At 40.2% G+C, this 21,777-nt stretch overlaps 3 protein-coding genes across 7 annotated transcripts; 2 read left to right on the forward strand and 1 right to left on the reverse strand.

The window, feature by feature from the left end:
• The first annotated feature begins 1,193 nt into the window (after positions 1 to 1,193).
• On the forward strand, positions 1,194 to 8,228 carry gmcl1 (germ cell-less, spermatogenesis associated). Of its 4 annotated transcripts, none has more exons than XM_047569288.1 (15): positions 1,194 to 1,478; positions 2,396 to 2,578; positions 2,678 to 2,801; positions 3,090 to 3,186; positions 3,280 to 3,377; positions 3,484 to 3,596; positions 3,680 to 3,745; positions 4,245 to 4,329; positions 5,211 to 5,301; positions 5,389 to 5,529; positions 5,651 to 5,720; positions 5,828 to 5,903; positions 6,005 to 6,150; positions 6,620 to 6,707; positions 6,794 to 8,228. In XM_047569288.1, exons 2-15 carry the CDS (start codon positions 2,403 to 2,405, stop codon positions 6,932 to 6,934), a joined length of 1,512 nt encoding a protein of 503 aa, XP_047425244.1. In that variant the 5' UTR covers positions 1,194 to 1,478; positions 2,396 to 2,402; the 3' UTR covers positions 6,935 to 8,228. The 4 variants fall into 4 exon arrangements, with proteins under 4 accessions (XP_047425244.1, XP_047425245.1, XP_047425247.1 ...); XM_047569289.1 differs by having other exon boundaries at positions 2,401 to 2,578; XM_047569291.1 differs by having other exon boundaries at positions 1,196 to 1,207.
• Positions 8,229 to 9,342: 1,114 nt separating this feature from the next.
• Positions 9,343 to 11,180, reverse strand: fam136a (family with sequence similarity 136 member A). Its single transcript, XM_047569292.1, has 3 exons — positions 10,946 to 11,180; positions 10,726 to 10,866; positions 9,343 to 9,923 (listed from the first exon to the last, which is right to left on the reverse strand). Exons 1-3 carry the CDS (start codon positions 11,030 to 11,032, stop codon positions 9,735 to 9,737), a joined length of 417 nt encoding a protein of 138 aa, XP_047425248.1. The 5' UTR covers positions 11,033 to 11,180; the 3' UTR covers positions 9,343 to 9,734.
• A 122-nt stretch (positions 11,181 to 11,302) lies between these two features.
• On the forward strand, positions 11,303 to 16,571 carry pcyox1 (prenylcysteine oxidase 1). Of its 2 annotated transcripts, none has more exons than XM_047569287.1 (7): positions 11,303 to 12,107; positions 12,329 to 12,497; positions 13,277 to 13,483; positions 13,589 to 13,763; positions 13,852 to 14,063; positions 14,158 to 14,310; positions 14,399 to 16,571. In XM_047569287.1, exons 2-7 carry the CDS (start codon positions 12,377 to 12,379, stop codon positions 15,067 to 15,069), a joined length of 1,539 nt encoding a protein of 512 aa, XP_047425243.1. In that variant the 5' UTR covers positions 11,303 to 12,107; positions 12,329 to 12,376; the 3' UTR covers positions 15,070 to 16,571. The 2 variants fall into 2 exon arrangements, with proteins under 2 accessions (XP_047425243.1, XP_047425242.1); XM_047569286.1 differs by having other exon boundaries at positions 12,353 to 12,497.
• Positions 16,572 to 21,777: the final 5,206 nt, after the last annotated feature.

Genomic DNA, 21,777 nt, shown 5'->3' on the forward strand with positions numbered 1-21,777 from the left:
TGAATTAAATGTAGAAATTAGACCACTGCCATTAAAATTATTTACACATCATTCATAAAGAGCATGATCTAGATACATCGAACTGCCTTTAAATTAAATGGAAACCCACCCGCTACAGTTTTTGATTTGAGGGTGCGAAAATGACCATCTCCATTAGATGTTAGTGGCCATAATCCCATTGCAGTTGATTGTAGACCAGTCATTTAGTGATTTGTTTAAGGAAGTCTATCCGTGTCACGGACTTTCATGACATATAGAAATACTTTTCAATATTACATGGAAGCATGTTTCATCACAGAGATGTACATGTTTTTCTTCTTCCTCTTTATTTGCATTCAAGTTAATATTTGACGACACACCTCTCAACCTATGTCTTTATATGTAACACTTTTAAGTCTTTCTTCCCACTTGTCTGTCCATATTACCACCCTTTGGTAAACGAATATATTTAAAAAGAGTTGTTGCTATTACAAATATGCTAAAAGGGAAGGTTTCACCTCTTTCCCCTCTTTGAAATTTATAGAACAAGATGACACGGATAACCCTTTTGAGGCATGATATTCAGAATAGTCATCTTCTTTATTTAAACAAAAGTGGTGGCTCTGCACTTTCGGCATTGGGTATTTGATTTTTTTTTTTAAAAAAACAAAACATTTTGTAATATGCATCAAGGATTAACTCTTAACGTGCCCCTTGGACTCAGTATGTTAGAACAATCAATAGGGTCCAGCTACTGGACCCTAAAAACTCATGTTTTTATGCTATAGTTAGTAGGGTGTTAGTGTATGTTTTAACACCCTAGATGTAAAAAATAAAATAAAAAAAGCTTGACATATTTGCACTGCCTTATTTCGCACAAACTACTACCCCACTTTCTATATTTCATAATAAGAGTTACCAACTTTAGCAATTTTAACCACCATTCCACACTGTATATACAGAATGCCTCTATATTCCTGTTTTCCTCTGACATATTTCTGCGTTGCTATATTTTTGTATGTATTCTCGTCTAATCCCGTGAGAAGGAAATTTCCTATACGTAGATTTAAATAATGTCAAATGTCTTACGTGTGACTCGTGTAATGTGCCTGCCTCGTCTTAGGTGGCGCCGTAGAGCACAGCTGCCACATACGTGACATGAAAACGTTGCTACGGAGCAGCGACAGAAGAAGAAGAACAACAACAAAATCAGCCGCAGATTTTCAGGGTAGTTACACATCATCTCCTCCTGCCTTTGGGTTTACGTCTACTTTTATGTAGAGAAAATGTAACTGGGACCAAATTGCGTTTTGCCGTCGGGAGGCTTGTGTGGAGCAGGAGCCGGTCAGAAGGGAGGCTGTTACTGTTTCCATACGTGTCTTTGTTTGTGAGTGTGGCAGTTAGGCTAGCTCTGAGGTTAGCTGGTTCGCCTGACCTTAGATCATAAACCGGGTTCTACCGTCAACATTAACCTTACTTCACCACACCATAATCATCAGGTAACTAAGTTTACTCATTGTTTCTGGTAAGCATACTGTGCACCTGATTTGCATGTGTTGAGGAAGGAAGCTCTGTCTTCAGACTGTTGTGGGAAAGTGTAGCAACTTGAACTTCATGTTAGGTTTATTTTTTTTGTGGCACCAGCTACTTAATTGATTAAAATGCAACAAAATCAACTATTAACTAATAACATTGATCTAAGACTTTTTCACAGATAGTGCCATTTGATCAACTATGGATATGGTGGAGTATACACTCACATGCCAGTTTGTTAGGTACACTATTGGAGAGGAATGCATTCTGTGCTACACTAAATCCCCCTCAATGACTGTGACATGGTTCACTTTATGTTGAATCAGGCTGAGGAATGTGGTCATTCAACTGTATGATCATTTTGTATGATGTAGTTTGTGGTGCTGTTGAACCGTGTTGAATTAAGCTTTTATGTGCTTCAGTTATTTAGCCTCACCCACTGGCTGTCACAATGAGACATAATACAGTTGTACAAACCACAGCCTCGAAAATGAAACCACAGTTGATTCAACGGCTCTCTCGGATCCAATCCACTCAAACATTATTTTATTTCAGTCCTCACGTATATTCTCTTTTTCTAGTTTTGAAAACTAAACAATAAGTTAAAAGAGTTTTTTTTTGTCACTTGGAATTTGAATGTTTATTTTTAATTATTTTCTAGCATGTTATCCACTTAGCAGTCATTTAATTGAAAAATGAAGCCACAAACTAATTGGGGATTCATTTACCACTCAAGGATGGTAACCAAATACCCCAATATCACAATATGACTAGACCCAAAAGCAACGTGTTCCAATAATATTGATTCACGCAGCTCTGTTGCAATGTCAAGATAAAGCATGGCTGACCTGTCATTGGTTTGTCTGTTTTGTCTCTCTGCAAGGACAGAGATGGGAAGTCTGGGCAGCAGGTTCCAGTCGCCCCCTCAGGGACCAGAGGATGCTGCAGTGGGCACGAGTACCAGCCGCAGACATAGCTGCGAGTGTAAGAAACGGAAACGTAACGCTCACTGTGACTGTGACAGTGAACCGGAGGAGGACGATGCCCTGCTAGACACACCTCGCAGGCAAGCACCAGTAAACGGTTTATACACTTTCAGACATCATTCAGTCAACGGCTCATTTCGTCTTACTCTTGCTCCTCTGGTTTTCTTTTGTGTTTTTAGGAAAAAGCTGAAAAGCACATCAAAATATATTTATCAGACCTTGTTTCTGAATGGGGAGAACAGCGACATTCGCATCTGTGCTCTGGGACAAGAGTGGAACCTTCACAAAGTGTATCTGTGTCAGGTAAAACAGAGACACCAAACATCATCCAGTAGCTGCCTTTCCATTACACCTTTTCGACAAATATTATGAAGTATTGAGTTTCCGATAAAGTACGTTTTTCCATTGAAACAAACACCTGATGAGAGCGTAAAAGTGTTTTCTATTACCAGTACTTTATTGCAATATTTGGGTTTTGCGCATTTCTAGGGCAAATGGAGACGCAGCAAGTGATACGTTCCTTTATATGGGTTATCATTGTGTATAATTTATACTTTCTTCTCCTTTATCATCCTTTCTTACGTTCTGCAGTCAGGTTATTTCTCCAGCATGTTCAGTGGCTCTTGGAAAGAATCCAACATGATGGAAATAAACTTGGAGATCCCAGACCAGAACATCGACACTGAAGGTGAGCGTCGGAGAGAACAGATGTCAACCAGGTTTCCTTGAACCTGTCATTATTTTTTTACTGTTATGTCTTTACTGCTTTGTCCTCTCATAGCTCTACAAGTCGTGTTTGGATCCCTGTACCGTGACGATGTTCTGATCAAGCCCAGCAGGGTCGTCAGTATTCTTGCTGCTGCTTGCATGTTACAGCTGGTCAGTACATGGACGCAAGTCAGCAGTTGTCTGAAATGTAAAGTGTGACTTTCCTTCTTCTGATACAAAACCTGATGTAAATCTCACCGTGTGTCAATGCTGACAGGACGGCTTGATCCAGCAATGCGGCGAAACCATGAAGGAAAACATAAGCGTGAAGACTGTGTGTGGCTATTATGCTTGCGCCAGCCTCTATGGCTTGGATTCGGTCATGAAAAAGTAAGATTTTAAATATATTTTAACTATTATTATTATTATGTACATATGAGCCTAAATGTATCTCTGTGAATGTGTGTCTTTAGGTGTCTTGAGTGGCTTCTTAACAACCTGATGACTCACCAAAATGTTGAGCTGATGAAAGAACTGGGGTATGTGCAAATATTCCTGTAATCATTTTAGTTATTTGTCCTCTCATCGTGAATATGAACTTTTAACTAGTTACAAAGCGCGTGGATGTGTATGTTTAGCATGTGAGTTGATGTTGGGACAAATTTTCATTTAATTTGTTCAGTGGAAATGTATGAAGCCAATGAGTCTGTGGCACTGACGCACTGACTGGGATGAGCCAGAAAAATTGATGAATGTGAGACACAAATGATGTTATAAAATGTTTCATGTGTGCTGTAGAACTATAACCAGTAGTGTAGTATAAGCTTTGTTTTTGTGCAAAGTTATCAAATTAAACAGGTGATTCAATACGTGTGATACAAGTTTTTATGCCCCATGGGCCCTTTGAAAATTCAGTTATGTCTCCATTCACATTCATTTAGATGGGATCTGTTATTGTTATGTCTTCAAAAAGGGGACTGATCCAAATGCTACATTTTAATGATCATGCTCACGTTTGTCTCTGCGCTTCATTCACAGGACAGAGGTGATGGAGCAGCTCATCCAGTCCTCTGACCTGTTTGTCATGCAGGTGGAGATGGACGTGTACACAGCTCTGAAAAAGGTAGAAGGAAAACATCCATTTATGTTACCAGTCTTTTTCTTCTTCCTGTCTTTATTAGGACCCCCATTAGCTTCCACCAAGTGGTTGCTAATCTTCCTGAGGTCCACACAACAAATTCAGCAACGAAAACAAACCAAAGTTGAAATTATACTATAGAACGAAAACAGAAAACGCCTAACAGATAAAATCTAATAATTCAACAAATAAGTGAAGTCACTCTGAGTATAAATCAAACAACAATAACCAATATAGTCTCAAAAATTCAGCATATTAATGATAAATCTATACAGTTACTTTCCATGTACTTATCTATATCGGACTATAGGAATTTATGTAACTTTTTAAAATAAAATCTACTACTGATGTGTCTGACATTAAATGGGAGCATATTCCAAGCCAAAGTAACTCTAAAATGTACAGTCCTCATCATACAATTTTTTTTTGTGGTCTTCGCACCATCACATGACCTGTGTTCACTTGTCGTCCATGTCCATGTCCATGTCCATGGCAAAAACCTGAAAATTCTGTCTGTTCATGAAAAACGTTTGGTCTACCATTCCATTTGTATTTATTTATAGATCTCTCATGTTGGCACGGAAAGAACAATGGAGAACTAATTGGGCCCTTTTCCATCTTCAAAGTAACATCATCAATTTGATCAGACCAGGACGATAAATCGTCTAATTTAATACCCAGTAATTTGACCTCAGTTACCAGCTCAACTGATACTCCGCCCATCTGCAAACAAATTAAGCGTGGTGGCATTAGCAAGAGCATTCCTACTCCCAAATACAAAGGATTTAGTTTTGGCGATGTTTACCGTGTCTATGCTGTCAGCCCATCAATCATCGATCTCATCATAATATTCGTCTTGTCTGTAGTGGATGTTCCTGCAGCTCAATCCATCTTGGGACGGCCCCATCAAGCAGCTTCTGGCTGACGCTGATGCCTGGCTCTGCAAACGCAGGACAGGTACCAGGATCTGTGCAGTCCTGCAAACTATTATCTTCATATGGTAAAAATTATTGTTGGTAATCACACATACTTGTTTATCTACAGACCTGTGTGAGAAGGAGCCCTTCTTGAACACGGAGGAGGGTGCAGGCTTTTGTTCAGTGTTCAAGTTTGTGCGTCTCCAGTACATCATCAACGACCTGGCGTCTGCGCGCATCCTGGAGAGAGACAACATTTTGCCTCCAGGTAACATGTGGTTCAGTCGGACATAACAGGCTTCTTCTTTTTCATTATAGGGCTTCTTACGTGTGGTAGCTTCTCTTTTTTGTGTTTATAACCTGTTAATATTCTTACTTTTCAATTATAGATTGGCTGACAGCTGTGTACAAAAACCAGTGGTTTGCTATGCTCCGGACAGAATTTGACAATGATAATGGGTAAGAACAAAAAGACTAAAACATTGTAGTAAATGGTTGGATATTAAATGTAATTTATATGTATATTTTTTATGGTGTTGTGACGATAACAGTGTCTTTGTCATTAGTCCTCAGGAGCCCAACAAAGACGAGTTTGAGCTGAGTAGTATGAGGTGTGGCAGGAAACTGACTAAAGACGGAGATGTGAGTTGACTAGTTAGTTTCTTTTTACGGGTTTACTGTTTTTTTTTATTTTTTATTTGGCTTTATTTTATTTATAATGTATTTTCTTTTCACGTTCTCAGTACTGTTGGCGGTGGACAGGCTTCAACTTTGGTTTTGATCTGCTGGTGACCTACACGAACCGTTTCATAGTCTTCAAAAGAAATACTCTGAGTCAGCCATGTGGGGGCGCTGTGAGTCTACAACCGCGGAGACATCTGGCGTACAGGTCAGTGGTGCAGTCAAAAAGACACTGCATGGAGCAGTTTTTAAATAGGAGAACTGAGATGATCGTATTTAGATAGAAGCGCAGAAAAATGTCTGAAATGGTGAACTGCAAACACACAAATATTTAGTGATACATCTTTTTTTATTAGACACTTTACACACATAGTTGTGTTTGTGTTACATATGGTGGTTCAGCAGCAACATTTGACTGATGATAACTACTCATACAGCAATTATGAATGGACTAATTTTAATCTGAATAATTAACGGTTTATATTAATCTTAGAAATTAGGAATAGTTTGCAATCTTTTTTTGTTTATTTTTTTTTCTCAAGGTTTTATGCTAAGCTAAGTTAGCAAGGTGCTAGTGGTAGCTTTAGACTTTGATATAATTCATGGCAGCTGTAACTTAGTTTGTATATATCAGCAGTTTTAGTCCTTAGCTTGAACCTACTTTTTTTTTTGTCCAGGTTACGTCTTGCCTCCTTTGATACCCGTGGAAAGCTGGTCTGCAGTCGCTCAACGGGTTACCAGCTTCTCACCCTTGAGAAAGACCAGGTCAGTGGTGTGCATGGCTATCACTTCATTACCATAAACAAAGCGCCCTCATATACATGTTTAATCTTCCCTCCTCTATCTCTTAGGAGTATGTGGTGATGAACCTGGACAGCCGGTTGTTATCATTCCCTCTCTACGTGTGCTGTAACTTCCTGTACACATCTCCACAGTTAGAGCACCGTCCGGATTCCTCAGAACACGAAAGCACTGCCCGCAGTGTGTCTTGATGTCTGTTAAACGGCCTCTAACTGCTGCCATTCCTCTGGTACCGCTGAGACACTGACACAAGCTTGTACGTACAAGCCACTATATTTCACACCATTTCGACACTGGACCGTATCGTCTGCATGCTTGGGAAAACTATTTTGTATCTATGTATTCGGTGTTTTGGAAGAGTTAATAGTGTACCAGAGACATGTAAATGAAGCCAGCGGGCGTCAGACATCTGCCCTGAACCAACCGATATAAATCTGCTCTCAACTCTGCTCTGAAGAACCTTGTGGAGTGGCTACACGATGTTAAGATCTGGTACCTGAGAAGCCTATAAAGACCTCACACCTTCGAAAATGAAACTTCTTTAGATTTGGTTTATCTGTGTGTACGGGGGCATTATCACCCTGGAATATGGGAACAGCGCCACAGAGCGAATCGCTTTTCAAAGCAGTCTTCGGACCTCGTCGCTTCCACTCGCCCTCAGCGACAGAGATGGTGCATTCGTGTCCTTGGATTGATGAAGTAAAAATTAATATTTGACGGAGGATGAAGGGGAGATCAGCCGCCGCCTCATATGTGGCTTTAAGCAGCGTTCCTCATCCTTGCTGCTACCTAAAAAGACTCACACCCGACGGTCATCAGCTGATTCGTATAAAAAAATATGTTATATTCTACAACAGGGCAACTTCTGTTGAAGCTTTCTGTAATTATAAATCCTGTCGTCAAAAAAGAAATATTAAAAAAAATCGTGTTACACCATCAAGTGAACCAGCATGACGAGGTCAAAAAGACTCGAACTAGTCACTATTCCTCATGAGACTTGCAGGATTCTTTGTGCTTTAGCCTCGTTTTGCACAGTTTATGGACGTCCAGTCGTTGATAGCAGCTTTTTTGTTTATGCCAACACATTTGAGATTTTGCAGTATTCACCAGCTACACTGTCCAGTGTCAGATTACTGGTGTAAGGCTGTTCTGACCTGAGCAGCCACTTTGGGGAGAACATTATGTACCTACGCAGGTACGTTGCTGTACACTTATTATTTGGGGGAATTTTCTGAATCATTTCTTACCTCATAAAATGAGTACACGTGGAGATTCTCAGTTGTAAATCAGACATGGACTGCTAACTCATTCTATAATTTGTCTGTTCAGCTCGGATGAGTTTTTATTTGGCCATTGTTTATTTATTTTATTATTATTTTTTTTTACTTTATTTGTATTTTTATGGAATTACTTTTGCAAAAGAAATTATAAAATTCTCCACTGCCAATAAAACCGCCCTTCTCAGTGGGCTGTGGTGCTATCACACGATCCTGTTTTCAACCAAGGTCTTTATTAAACCATCACACTTGATAAATATCAACATATCACTTTGGTATGATAGCAAATCTCGCGCCAATTGCACTTTTTTTTTTTTTTTTTGTTCCATCAGATGGTCACTGAAAACATTCAACAACCTCTTCCATGTAATATGTTTTCTACTGAATAAGTTTGATCTCCTCTTTGGGAAAACAACTGGCGTTTGGAGGAATGAGAATGGTCTTAGTATAAATGCGGTTGAAGTCAGAAGTCTACATACAGCTCAGCCGAAGATATTTAAACAGTTATTTACAATTATAGTAATACAGTAACCATTTGTTTTACTTTGGAGTCTCAAGATCTTGCTTCCATCTGTCCGGATAATCTGGATATTTTGGGAAGTGCAACAAACTACCCCTAAAACATGATCCTGATACCCCCGTGCTTCAAGGTTGGAGTGCTGGTCTTTGGTTTTCCCGCCTCCTTCTTTTTCCTCCAGCTTTAACGCTGGTCATTATGGCCAAACATTTGAATGTCGAAGAAATTACTTCAACCTAAGTATTTGTAAACCTCTGACTTCATCTGTATACATATAAATATATATATATTCAACAGCATGTTTCTGCGAGAGTGATGCAGGATATTGATTGAACAGCTTTTGTCTTCACATGTCTATTGTGGTTTCAGTAATTAATGAATATAAATCATAAACAACTGTCCTGGCATTTAAAGAGCTTTTTCTACAATAATGTGTCTGGAGAGCGGCCTCAATCGCATGCTACATGCTGCAGAAGATGAAAAGCAAGAGTCTGGTCTTAAAAACTATAACTGTGATATTAAGTAAATACACAGTTGGCTTAGTTCTTCTTTATGGTTATTACTTTGAGTCATTTCACTGCAAACATGTGTTCATTTTCAATTCAATTCAAATATTTATCAGTTGGGTCGTGTTTACTGCTCCGTGTATGATTTTCTACCATGACTCAGGCTGCTACCTTACAGTGTTGCCTTTCTTGTACCGTCATTTGTATATAACAGAAAATCTCTTGTCATTAAAATACGTGTAATACGCATTTGTCGCTACTCTGTCTTTAACATTTACTCACGGCGCCCAGTCAGAAACCAGTGTTCAGCCTTTTAATTCAGATATATGAACGCATCTGAGCACGGGAGGTAAGACAACCACAGAACACACTGAACAAAAAAAGATGGAGGGATGAGACGTGTCGATTTTGAAATACATACATCACACTTATGCACCTTTTTGTTTTGTTTTTTTTTAGAAAGTCATCTCTTCAGAGCTTTTCTGAGCGCCCATCTTGTTCTACGACATGGCGCCAGGTGCGTTACGGACTTCCTCACAGATGAACCAGTATTTATCAGCTTCAGTGACAGATCCCACGGAGAGGAGAGCCACAGTCGGTAAACTTCACTCTCCTCATCTTTTACGGTGCTCCAGCCCCTCTATTCCTCAGATGACTAACCCTGTGCTGTATGCCTGTGTGATGCAGCTGCTCACTGCTCTATAGAGTCCAAATTCTCTTTCATTCTTCGGGTCATGCTTGGGATCAGGTTAACGTGGTCGTCGACGCAGCTGCCCACGCAGCGGTCCATCAGCGATCGAACAGCTGTCTCCTTGGCGCCAGACTCGAAAAGATCCTTCGCCTTATCGTTGCAGTGCATCGTGCATCTGGTCAGGCGATCCTAGGGGAAGGGTGGAGGAGAGGTTTAGACAGACAGAAGGTTTAATATGCATGTTTAGAGATTTAGAGGTGAAAAGGTGACGCAGCATTTAGGACAAAACTAACATCTAATCAGAGCCCTGCAACAGGTGGTGTGGCCCAGATCTCAACATCATCGAGACTCTAAGATGCTTGGATACGTGACAAGCTTGTTTGGGAAAGTGTGTAACTAAGAGGACACTGGTTATTTTTAAGGAAAAGCTGGACTTGTGGAATACTGTTCGGAGCGAACTTGTGCTTAAAAGCTGCATCACTTTGGTCTTAATGCCTTAAACTAGTCCCTCAAAGTCCTTTAAGACTCACGACTCAAAATATGTTGTTCATGTCAAATACTGGAAAAAAACTTTAAAAATGCATAAAAGAGTACATTTACTCTATTTTTCTGCAGAGGCTATGCAATATGCTCAATAATGATAAAACATATAAAAATATATATTGAGCAAAATAGTTGAGAGAGAATAGCCTTCTCTTAGTGAATGAGAATATTTAACTCCATGATGTGTATCATGATGTATGGGTAAATGTCTTCTTTATTTCTGGATCTTAATGTAAAACAATCCTAGTTGAATACTGATCTCATAAAATACAGCAACACATTTGTTTGTGCTTTGAACAGCTTTAGAATTACTTGTGCCTAGACAATAAAGTCAATTACACGCTGACCCTAGAAACCTGGGCCCCATAAACCATCCACCCTAGTGTTTGTTAATTCGCACCCTTACTTATTAAGTGTTCAGTGTTTATACAGCGTGGGAGCCTCTTACCTGAAACTTCTCTAGCTCTGAAGTGACCAGCCCCTGAGCTTTGGCCAGAGGAGTGTGACACCTTTCGATGCACTGATGCACCTGAGACATGGAGTCTGAGGGGCGATCACAGCAGTCTGCACTGCACTTGAACATGCGACCCTGCAGCAAGAACACGCACGCGGTTAACATCCAGACATAAAGCGCGTTCAGACACTTTAACACTTATACATTTACCCACCTGCATTTTCCGGATATGGTCCTTCTCCAGGCTTTGGACCATTTCTTCGACCACAACCTGTACGCGTGCCTGGTGTGCCTCTGCCATCGCTTCAGAAATCCTCAAGAAGAGTGTAACACCTAAACCGGACCGGGCTGTAGAGGTGGACCTGCGGCCGAGCTTTCGCCAAGTTTCTTTACGTTACTATTTGATAATAACTAAGGTCACCTCCATTCAAGCATGGTCCAAGATGCAAGATGATTACGTAGCTTCCGTTTTAGTTCCGCAACCGATTTTATTAAAAAAAAAAAAAAAAAAAAAAAGAGGGGGAAACGACCAAAAACAAGGTTCCGTTTCGTGACTGCAGAACTAGACACATGGAAGGGGCCTCGTTAAAATATTTCATATTTGTTTATGCGTAAACTGCAGTAGAAAGCCATTTTGTTTTAATATTATCTGTGTTATTTATGTTTCTAAAGAAAAATAATAGGAAGTAAATGACAACTTCCGCTTAGCGCCTCTGCAAGCTCTTTTCCTCCGCGAGGTTCATGATCAAAATAAAAGATAATAGAAACTCATTGTGATATTTAGTTAGATTATCTCACTCTTTAACCTGTTGTTGTCCAAACGGGATAGAAGCGGTAACTCTTGAGATCATTCTAATTTAAACAACGTGACACATAGAAAAAAAATACAAACAAGTATACAAACAATGCATTTAAATGACCAAATTTTGTAAAGGTCATATAGGCGACAAGGTTATGCATGAAATTAAACAGACAACGACATTTTGCAGACAAGATCAACTCTAATGTAGGCATATTTACATGCCTACATAAATGCTAAATTATTGTTGCTTAAAGCATTTGCTCTTTGCTGCTTTCCAGATCAACATCTCAGTTGCCCTTCAAATGAAAAATTGCGACTTTTATTGTGAAAGTCCTACTTAATCTTACCCGGAAGTGTGTCTCACTATTAAGCGACGTTCACCGTGTGTCCGACGGGATTAAACTACATTTTAAACTAGTTTGGTTAAGTTATTATTAGTTGCAGTTTACAGAGGAATCCCAACAACTGTCTAAATAGTGAAGAGGACGTCTAGGAGAGTTTTAAAGTTGTCTTGAAGTGTGTCTCACTCATTGGAGGCTACTTCTGGACCAAGCCTGCAGTGACTTCTGAAATAGTGAGTCCACAATGTGCACTGTACCGCGGAGCAAATAAAGTTTAAAAGGGGATGTTAGGCAGACGTGATAACGCAAGCTATCTGCGTATTAGGCTGCATCACTGTTCTCTCATTTGTACGCAATATATACTTATATGATGTATATTATTTTTGAAATCCTGTGCGCAACCTTTGACCAGGGTTGACTCATAGGCTGACTCATAGGGACTGTTGACTTGCAGGTGTTAATTGTTCCTCGTGTACAGATGCTTCATGGTGTAGAGCTGTAGATGCCCACGATGAGTCTACAGACCCTGTCGCTGAGGACGCTGCTGTTCCTGGGGCTTTGGCACAGTGGGAGAAGATGTTTAGCTTCAGCTCCAGAGTTGAAAGCTCAGCCCAGGAACATTGGTGAGTGTCGGACAAGCAGCAACTTTCTGCAAGCTTCCCTTAAATTTTGATGCGTCACGATGATATCATCACGTATGTGCGGTTTCCTGCACGGATTTTACTTTCAGTGACCTTTTGTGAAAAAGGGTTGCAGCTTGTATACATTAATTAAACTATTCAATTAAATGTATTTGCACATTGATAGATTTTGATATTTATATCGAGGAAGGTGTATTTTTTTTAACAACATTTCCAACAAATGTGATTAATAATATTTTAATACACCTGCAGTGATGTGGCCCAGAATAAAAGGGAGCTAAAGTTAAAAAAGACAATGGAGCCCACTTTGACATCAAGTAATGATACATATATATTTGTGCTAAAATGAATCTTTAAAAGTTCTCAAATGTGAGGATTTGATCATTTCCTTGGTCTTGCATTGAAATAAACACTCAGGTTCAGATTAAATGTTAAAATAACACTTTTTCCACCTCAAATGTTCAACATAGTTCGATCTCATTATATTTATATCATGGTAACAATGTATATCGTCTCAAGAATGCCCAACAGAAGCTTTCACAAGTACAAATAACATCGTACAGCTGGATAAAGCATAGATCCTCTACGTAAATAGGATTCAAATCATGATTCCAGTTGGTGCATGATACTGAGATTGATTGGTATTTGATAGAGCTGGAGAGATCCAGCATTCAAAATGACCACAGGTCAGAAACTTTCAGCTCCAGACCAGAAGAACACGCGTTGATTTCATGTCGGTTTACTCTCTTGTCACTTTAAAGCTGTGATCGGAGCAGGCATTGGCGGCACAGCGGCAGCACACTACCTGAGGCAAGAGTTCGGACCTGGGGTCAAGATCGACGTGTTTGAATCTGACACTGTCGGAGGGCGGCTCGCGACGGTCAAGATCGGTGATCACGAGTATGAGACGGGGGGCTCTGTGATCCATCCTCTGAACCTACACATGAAGCACTTCATTGAAAAATTAGGTAAATGTCAACACTAAACAATGTACTCGTACACATGAAAGGTTGAAGCTGCGATTCATACACAGTTCATTGAGGTTAAAACTTTAATTCTTTTTTTTTTTTCAGGTATTCCTGTGAGGAAAGAGGTCCCATCTCGAATGGCAATCTTTGATGGAAAGGAGTTTGTGTTTGAAGAGAGTGATTGGTTCATCATAAATTTCTTCCGCATGCTCTGGCGGTACGGGTTCCAGTTCATTCGCATGCAAATGTGGGTGGAGAGTGTGTTGGATAAATTCATGAGGTGAGGAGGAGGTGAATTATTATCCTGTCGACGTGAGATGGAGGAAAGCTGGGTGTCCTAATGATCCTGGGAATTCTGTTATTGGCAGAATCTACCAGTATCAGCAGTTTGGCTACTCATTCACCAGCGTGGAGAGGATCTTGCATGCCATGGGAAGTGATGGCTTTCTCACCCTTCTGAACCAGACTCTGGAGGAAGCCATGATGGCCGAAGGATTTTCGCAGGTCTTCCTCAACGACATAGTCACGCCGATCACTCGCGTCAACTATGGCCAGAGTGTCCGCATCAATGGCTTCGTGGGTACGTCTGACAGCAGGAGAGTTTGTCATAAATCTACCAGGACATCCTTTAATTTGTGAAGCTGTTCTGTAATGTGCATGTCTTAAATCTCCAGGGGCGGTGTCACTAGCCGGCGCAGATTCAGGCCTTTGGGCAGTGGATGGAGGCAATAAGAAAGTTTGCAGTGGACTCTTGTACCGCAGCAAAAGTGAGCTAATCCCCGCCAGAGTGACTTCCATTGTATTCAAGGTTCGCCCATCTAAGTCAGGTAACATTCATAGTCTTCATTTCGGCAATGAGTTACTATTTTCTCTTTCTGAACGTCGTCCTAATGTCCCCACACCGTCCATTTTTAGGCGTCTCAAGCAGTTTCTATGAGGTGAACTATGTCGATGAATCGGGCTCGGCACACTCTCTGTACGACATCGTGGTCATAGCAACGCCACTTCACCAGGGGAAGTCTGACATCGCATTCTCGGGCTTCTCTCCTCCCATCCCAACTCACTACCCGGGGAGCTACCACCAGACTGTAGCCACCTTGGTCCACGGCAAGCTCAACGTGTCCTACCTGGGGTCTACAGGGGAGGCTTCAGATTTCACCGTGGCTGATGTCCTCACCACGGACTCTAAAGACTCTGTCATCCACAGCCTCAGCTCTCTGACCCCTGTCCACATCCCCGAGGGTTACCAGCGAAACCCCGGCAGCCACTCTCACGTCTGGAAGATATTCTCCCCACACCCGCTGACGAAGGAGCATCTGAAGAGCATCTTCCTCTCGTACGATTCGGTGTCTGAAACCAAGTGGCTGGCTTACCCTACCTACCGCCCGCTACAGCGTAAGACCCCTCCTTTCATCTTGCACGACCGGCTGTATTACCTCAACGCCATAGAGTGGGCAGCAAGCGCCATGGAGATGAGCGCCATCGCTGCCAGGAATGTGGCCCTGCTGGCCCACCACCGCTGGCACGAGCAGGTCGGCAAGATCGACCAGGAAGACCTGCACACCCGACTAAGAGGAGAACTCTGAACAGTGACAACGAGAGGGAAATACTTGAAAGGCAGTTATTTATAGCAATACAAAACATCATTCCTATAGATCAGATACGACTGTACTCACCAAAGTAATTGCTGAAATCTGGCAACGTGGTGACGCTAGAGCTGTGAAATTAGTTGAAATTTGTCTGCCGCTGTCAAGGAAAGATGCTAAAGTCTAATGGTTTCAGCTTCTCAAATGATAAAAAACTTCGTAAATTGAGGAAGTTAAAATACTGACATAACCACGGGGTCTGAAAACTGACGTTAATGCGGGAGTGGTTTATCGCGTAATCGTGGTCCAAGAAAACCTGTCGATTTAATAAACTCAGTCCTATTCAGAAATTATCAACTTCAAACTTTTCACAAGTTATTACAGTGTCATTAGCTAAATTATCTTCTTTTGGAAATAATTAGCAGATAAAATGCCCCAAAGAGAAGTATATAAAATATAAGGCTCCTTATCTCCTGCTTCTTGTCTAAATATGTTTACTTCTGCTTCCAGAAAAACAAAAAAAGCCACTTTTGCAGATTCCAGGAGTTGTCTGGGAGAGTACAGAAAAACAGACCAGTTGCAACATTAAGCACAGTATGGGATTAAAGTTAGAGGCAGCAACAGTTAGCACAAGTCCCAACGTAAGCTGGAATCAAACTGTGCTGTGCTGATGTGTAGAAACACTGTGAACTACTCCACAGGGTAGATGCATACGTGCCCCTCTTTGTATTTTTATATTGCGTGTTGCTCCTTATGAACATGATGCCGCAGCACGTTAAAAAATCCTGAAGCCTTAAGACAGATTCTTTTTTTATTTTGTGCACTAATATAATAATAACCTAACCTTTGCTAATAGGTTAACGTTTCCTCCAATTTCTACCCAGTCTTTCTATTTCTTCTGTGAGAGAGTTAGTTAGTAAGTATATTTACTAATATTATTAATTTGACAGTGTCCCAAAAGTTAACAGAGGGTGGTGCCTTAAAGATATCAGAGTAATTAAATGATACGTTTCAGTTTAGAGATCCTGCGTCCTTTGGGACTGCCTGGGTCATTTTTAAAGAGACAGTCGCTAGCTACGACCAAATTGATCTTTGCATTGATATATTTCTAGATTTTGTTATATGTTCATGAAGGATAATTGGAAATTTTCTCTACAATCTCTCTCAATCAAATGTCATGTTGCTAAGAGGTACTTTACCTACCTAAACTTAACTAAAAAAAAAATAAAGTTTGCTTATTGTTTAATGGTGCATTTTCTAGATTTTTGAACAAAATGTAGAACATTAACCCTGCACTTTAACAGAAAAAAAAATGAATCCGTTTTACACATTGATCTCAGAATAAACTTAGATAATTCTGAAACTTACCTGACTACTGTATGTTCGGTGTGTTTACAATCACAGTGACGTGACGAGACTTATTGTATTGACTGATTTGTATGTTCTCTTTTTATTTTGCTCCAAAACTTTCGGCTGCAAAATAAAACCCTCAAAGATGTTGAGCCATGTCCGAATCATTTCTTCACGTTCATAGACACCGATCAGCCACAACATTAAGACCACTGACAGGAGAAGTAAATAACAATGAACGTCTTGTGACAATTTAATGTCCTGCTGGGAAACTTTAGGAGCTGGCATTAGTGTAGATGTTACTAAGACATGTACCACCTACCTGGACCAGACCAGGAACCCCCACCACATAGCAATGACACTCCTTGATGGCAGCAGGATGCAACCTGACACAGACACGAAAACGGGTTAGGAACAACTAAAAAACAAAAAAGAAAAAAATTCACTAGATCTCAAACTGATCAAGTGTCTGTGGGATGATCCACAGGACCCCACATAAGGACCATGTTCATTCTCTGATGAGACGCAACTGTTTCAGAGGCACAAGGGAGACCTACACAATATTAGGACATGGTCATAATGTTATGCCTGATCAGTGTAGATCCTCGCTTTTTGCTTTGATCTATATCTATATTAAATATCTTCATTTGAAATGAATCTCATGCAGTTTTCTCTAACTGGATGAGGAAATTAAATCTCACGCTGGTGATTTAATGACAGATTAAACCATGTTTACAAGCATTCTGCATTCGCACAAAGATATTACGATCTCCTTCATGATTAATTGAGGAATTGTCCCCACTGAGATGCATCGTGACCCATCATTCATAAGCCAAGAACGCTCGGTGAAATCACCTCTCACCCTCCTAAAAGGAAACGGACATTGTTTTCGGCTTGGATGCATGGAGTCCCTTTTTTTCCCCTCCCTCTCATCAAATCAAACATCCCAAATAAAGGCCCATGTGACTGAAGAGCCAACAATGGGCGGCATTGACGGCCTGAATAAGGATGCGTCTGTGTGGTGATGTGCCACCCAGCTGTCCTCTCAGGTAGGGAGGGACAATGGTACCAGAGCCGCCTGTCCATGCAGGACATGTGATGTGGCTGGAGATATAAGAGGTCTGCGGAGTGACAACAGCAACACAACACACAGTTTGGACTGACACCTCAAAATCCAGGATCCTTCACAAACCAGACCAGCGGCCAAGATGAGATTTCTAATGCCACTCTTTGTTTTCCTGGCAGTCGGAGCTTTTCACTCCGGTAAGACGAGTAGTTTCTGATTATTGAAATATTAATTATGAAATTAGACATTTTGTCTGATAATATGTGTGACTGTGAAATCTACAGAAAAACAGCAAAGGTCTGTTTACAGCGTAACTATTTCAGATTTCTTGACGTGTTTTGGGCCTAACTGATGTATTTGTGATTAGTGCTATCGGCGTCTCTGGAATCTGCAGAGAAGGAGGAAAAGGCTGCTAAATATGGTAAGATTTGTTTATGATTTTGTTTTTTCTCTCAGTAACAATGATCAGCTTGTTAGTTGTTTTCCCTGACAGTTCCTGTTCCTCATCATTTGCAGTATTCAAAGTGAAACTTGACCCTTTATGACTTGTGTGTCTCTTCTTGACAACTGCTACGCTGATGACACAGCATTATTTTACCATGGCGTGTTGATGGGGGGTGTTGGGTTTAAATATAACAACTATCCATAATTTCAAGATAGAGGAAATCGGAACATTTAGGGAGACAACAGCTTACATACATTTAGTGCTGGAGTCAAATAATCACAACATTCGAGGCAGGAGAAGAGACCAGCTCAACACCGAACCACCCAGTTCCTCCTCATTTTCAATATTCAAAGTGAAGAGACAGGCACCAGTAAACGAGGAGAAGCCGCAGAAACTTTTACATACATCAGGGATGACGCAATCACGTTGTTACGTAAAACTGACACCACCAGTCTTTATATAAGCCAAGAGTTGCATCACTAAAAGGCTGGTTTTATGATTCGTTTTTGCATAAGGCTTGTAAATGTTTACTTATTATTGTTTCATGCAGATGAGCTGGCCGAGCTGCAGAAAATAGGTATTGTGCAATAACTCCAGTTGATTTCAAATAACTAACATTTAATTATGGAGTCAAAATAGTGCCACAATAATAATAATAAAAAAATAAGAATCTAAATTATAACATACAATTTGTTTGTGTGGAAGAGAAAGAGAACGAAGGAGAAGGATTAAAGAAAAAATTAGTACATGACCATTTGGAAATATAATAAAAATAAATAAATAAATCTGAAATCATTAATTTCTATGTACATTTTTTTCTCATTTAAATATTTATTAATGCACTATTTTCCCCTATGCATACATTTGTTTTTATGGAATTTCTTATTTTTTTTCTTAATTTATTATTCATTTATGTATCCTATATATATTTGTGTAATATCACAAACAGGATCTGTTCTTATGTTGAATAACTTTACCTCTTGTCGTTTCTCCATCAGATCAGATGGAGTTTGAGGCTGCTCAGAAGAACCAGGCAGCCGAGATGAACGGTAGGTTAAAACAGTGAAGTAATGACTCTAAAACTGAATGACATGATTTTTTTTATTAATTCTTTGACAAATATTGCGTGAAACCACTTTTAACAATGAAATTATTTGTCACCGTCTACTCTGAAGTCACGGAGGACCAGAGTGAAGACACTCACTACCTCGGTGAGGATAAACCAAAAATAATGACTTCATTAAAAACCGAGAGCGGCTGATTCGGGTTTTCTTAATAATGCGAAAATGTTTTATTTCAGAGGCTGCTCAAGATGGATCTGGTAAGTCCTAGTTTGTCACATGCCACGTGCCTGAAGAGTCTGACTCTGTGATAAACCTCAGAATGATCTTTTCAACAGAGGAGGAGCGCGTTGAACGTAGTTCTGAGAAAGGTATGTAAAACAACAGCAACCACATCTGGTTAACCTTCAGAGAAAACATGTGAACTTTCTGTTCCTGAGATTCAACATTACCTAACTTTGAGGTCCTCTTCCAGCACAGAACGGTGACAGCTCAGACAACACCGAGGGTGAGAGAGCTTTTCGAATAGGACTCTAGGTGGCGTTAAAGGACAGTTTACAAAAGCAGTGAGCTTTATCCTTTTCCATTTTACACAGGATCACAGACCGAGTCCTGCGAGGACACTTCTGGTAAGTTTCAATTTGGCACGTTGAAGCTTCAAGCCTTCTATCTGGGTTTATGTCTGCCTTCCTTATTTTTGACAGGGAGACAGAGGCGTGGTAAGAGAGACCTACTAGTGAAGCAAACACTGAGACACCGCAAGCTTAGAGCTAAACTGTGCAATTTTTCTTTTCAAAAATAATTAAGTGAAAGAACTCGAGTCATATTTTAGTTTGTTTCAAACAATTATTGTTATTATTACTTTATTGTGAATCTAAAAATGTCTGATCAAATGTGAATGTCCTTGTAGAGAACCAAGACCAGCCGCCAGGCACTGTGAGCAGTTCGGGTAAGATAAATTAAAAAAAAAAAAAGAGAGAAAGAGAGAGAGAGATAAGACCATAACTTATGAAACCAACACTGTATCTACTTGCTGTGAACTTCCGTCTTCTCATTTGTCCCATGCAGAGGAATCCACTCCAGAGGCCTCCAATGAATAAGGTGAAAAATATACTACATTCACTCTTCAGTAATAAATATTTTGCGTATTTAAATTCCTTCTTTGAGTGAAAGCTGCAATGTCAAAATACTTTATAAGTAAAGTAAATAAGTTAATACATGAGTATTAGTGACAAAATGTAGTGTTACATCAATAGGTTATAAATACTTAACCATCAGTATGTAGACGACATGTTACTGAAGCTACTCTGCAGTTTACTAGTGAAGAGGAAAATCCTCTTATATGTCTTAGCTTCATGAGGGTCATGCTATCTGCATTCTCATTTTAGTCGGTGAGTTTTTAATTCAGCCTAGTTTTACAGCATCGCAAACTACACCCTCGTGAAATGGTCATGCTCGAGACCTCACCTGGTTTAATATATAACAATGAATCTTTATTACATAAAGGCCGAATGTAAAATGTAAATGAGTCAAAAGTACATTGTGTCCTGCGAAATGTAGGAGGGGGAGCAGTAGGAGGGGGATGGCTCGAGCACTCAGCCGAGCACAAATACCTAAGACCTCTATGTAAGTTAAAAAAAAAAAAAAGAAAAAAAAGAGGCCAAATGTGTCCCTAACTGTTTCCTGGTGTCCTCCAGACGGCAGATCAGCCCAGTTCAGAGACAGTGAATAACATTTTTTTGAGTGTGACTCAAATGTACCTGCTTGGGCAAGATGTGGTGAAATGTTTTGAACGTAGTAAAAATCCGAATTGCACGTTATGCAATAAACAGGCTGGTGAAAACCGGAGCCGGTCACAGCCAGTCTAGGCTAGATTTAAATAGTGTCAAAAGCCTTCGCGGGCTCGTCTGAATCCAGTCAGCTGTAAAATGCTTAAAGGGCAATTACAAATTTACAACTTGGACACACTTAAAAAGGTCTAGGAGGGATATTTTTACAGATTTGATGTTATGCAGTCGGAAAAAAAAAAAAAAAAAAAGCTGTTGGGAGGAGGTTTGGGAGAGTCACCGCAGATTTTGGGTTTACCGCTTGACCTCAAAAATAAGATGGTTAGGATTGTTTATTTGAACACAGTCCTCCTTGTATGTGAGTAAATCTAGGACAAGAATCCAGGTCGCACCGAGACGTTCGTCCCCAGGTGCTTATTGTGCTTGATTTATACTGCATCATCTGCTTCTGGTTATTTTGGGATCGCGGATACACTGTCCCCGTCCTGAAAAGATACTAGGAGGAAAAATTGATCGAACAGTTTTGAGCCTTGCGTCGATAGTGCGATAAAGAATCTTTAATTCAGAAATTGTGAATGTAGAGGTGTGAAAGGACTGTTTCAACCTGTAGTAGAAAAAAAAAAAAATCCTTCCCCTCTGGGGATAAACTAGGCCTAACTTTTTTTTTTATATAATCACACACTGGTGCAGTCATCGTAAACCTCTACTGCAGGAGTAGTGAGTCATAAAAAACCATGAGGCTGTGACTCACATTCGGTTCGAAAGCTCTGGAAAACTACGGAATTGTGTGTTTGTAATGTAAAGCTGGCGTAAAGGAATCCTCTGTGTCTCTATGTCCCAGGTGTAATGGTGTGAGAAAACAAAGCAGCAGTCGGATCATCACCCAGCGCCTGGGAGACCCTGAGCTTACCAATAAAAATGGGAAGAATCCCACTTGCCTTTACCTCCCATGTGTCTCCATTTATTTCTCACTTTTGATCACGAAAAAAGAAACAAGAC

This window comes from Mugil cephalus, chromosome 19 (assembly GCF_022458985.1).
Source record: "Mugil cephalus isolate CIBA_MC_2020 chromosome 19, CIBA_Mcephalus_1.1, whole genome shotgun sequence".
Taxonomy (NCBI): domain Eukaryota; kingdom Metazoa; phylum Chordata; class Actinopteri; order Mugiliformes; family Mugilidae; genus Mugil; species Mugil cephalus.

What these genes read in the sequence shown, in the direction of transcription:
- pcyox1 (XM_047569287.1), top strand. Translation starts at nt 12,377, where the DNA reads ATGCCCACGATGAGTCTACAGACCCTGTCGCTGAGGACGCTGCTGTTC. An exon ending in GTGTTGGATAAATTCATGAG is followed by an intron (nt 13,764 to 13,851) that starts GTGAGGAGGAGG and finishes TGTTATTGGCAG; the next exon opens with AATCTACCAGTATCAGCAGT. An exon ending in GGTTCGCCCATCTAAGTCAG is followed by an intron (nt 14,311 to 14,398) that starts GTAACATTCATA and finishes GTCCATTTTTAG; the next exon opens with GCGTCTCAAGCAGTTTCTAT.
- gmcl1 (XM_047569288.1), top strand. Translation starts at nt 2,403, where the DNA reads ATGGGAAGTCTGGGCAGCAGGTTCCAGTCGCCCCCTCAGGGACCAGAG. An exon ending in GAGCTGATGAAAGAACTGGG is followed by an intron (nt 3,746 to 4,244) that starts GTATGTGCAAAT and finishes CTTCATTCACAG; the next exon opens with GACAGAGGTGATGGAGCAGC. An exon ending in GCTCTGCAAACGCAGGACAG is followed by an intron (nt 5,302 to 5,388) that starts GTACCAGGATCT and finishes GTTTATCTACAG; the next exon opens with ACCTGTGTGAGAAGGAGCCC.
- fam136a (XM_047569292.1), bottom strand. Translation starts at nt 11,032, where the DNA reads ATGGCAGAGGCACACCAGGCACGCGTACAGGTTGTGGTCGAAGAAATG. An exon ending in ACCATATCCGGAAAATGCAG is followed by an intron (nt 10,867 to 10,945) that starts GTGGGTAAATGT and finishes TTCTTGCTGCAG; the next exon opens with GGTCGCATGTTCAAGTGCAG. An exon ending in CAGAGCTAGAGAAGTTTCAG is followed by an intron (nt 9,924 to 10,725) that starts GTAAGAGGCTCC and finishes CCCTTCCCCTAG; the next exon opens with GATCGCCTGACCAGATGCAC.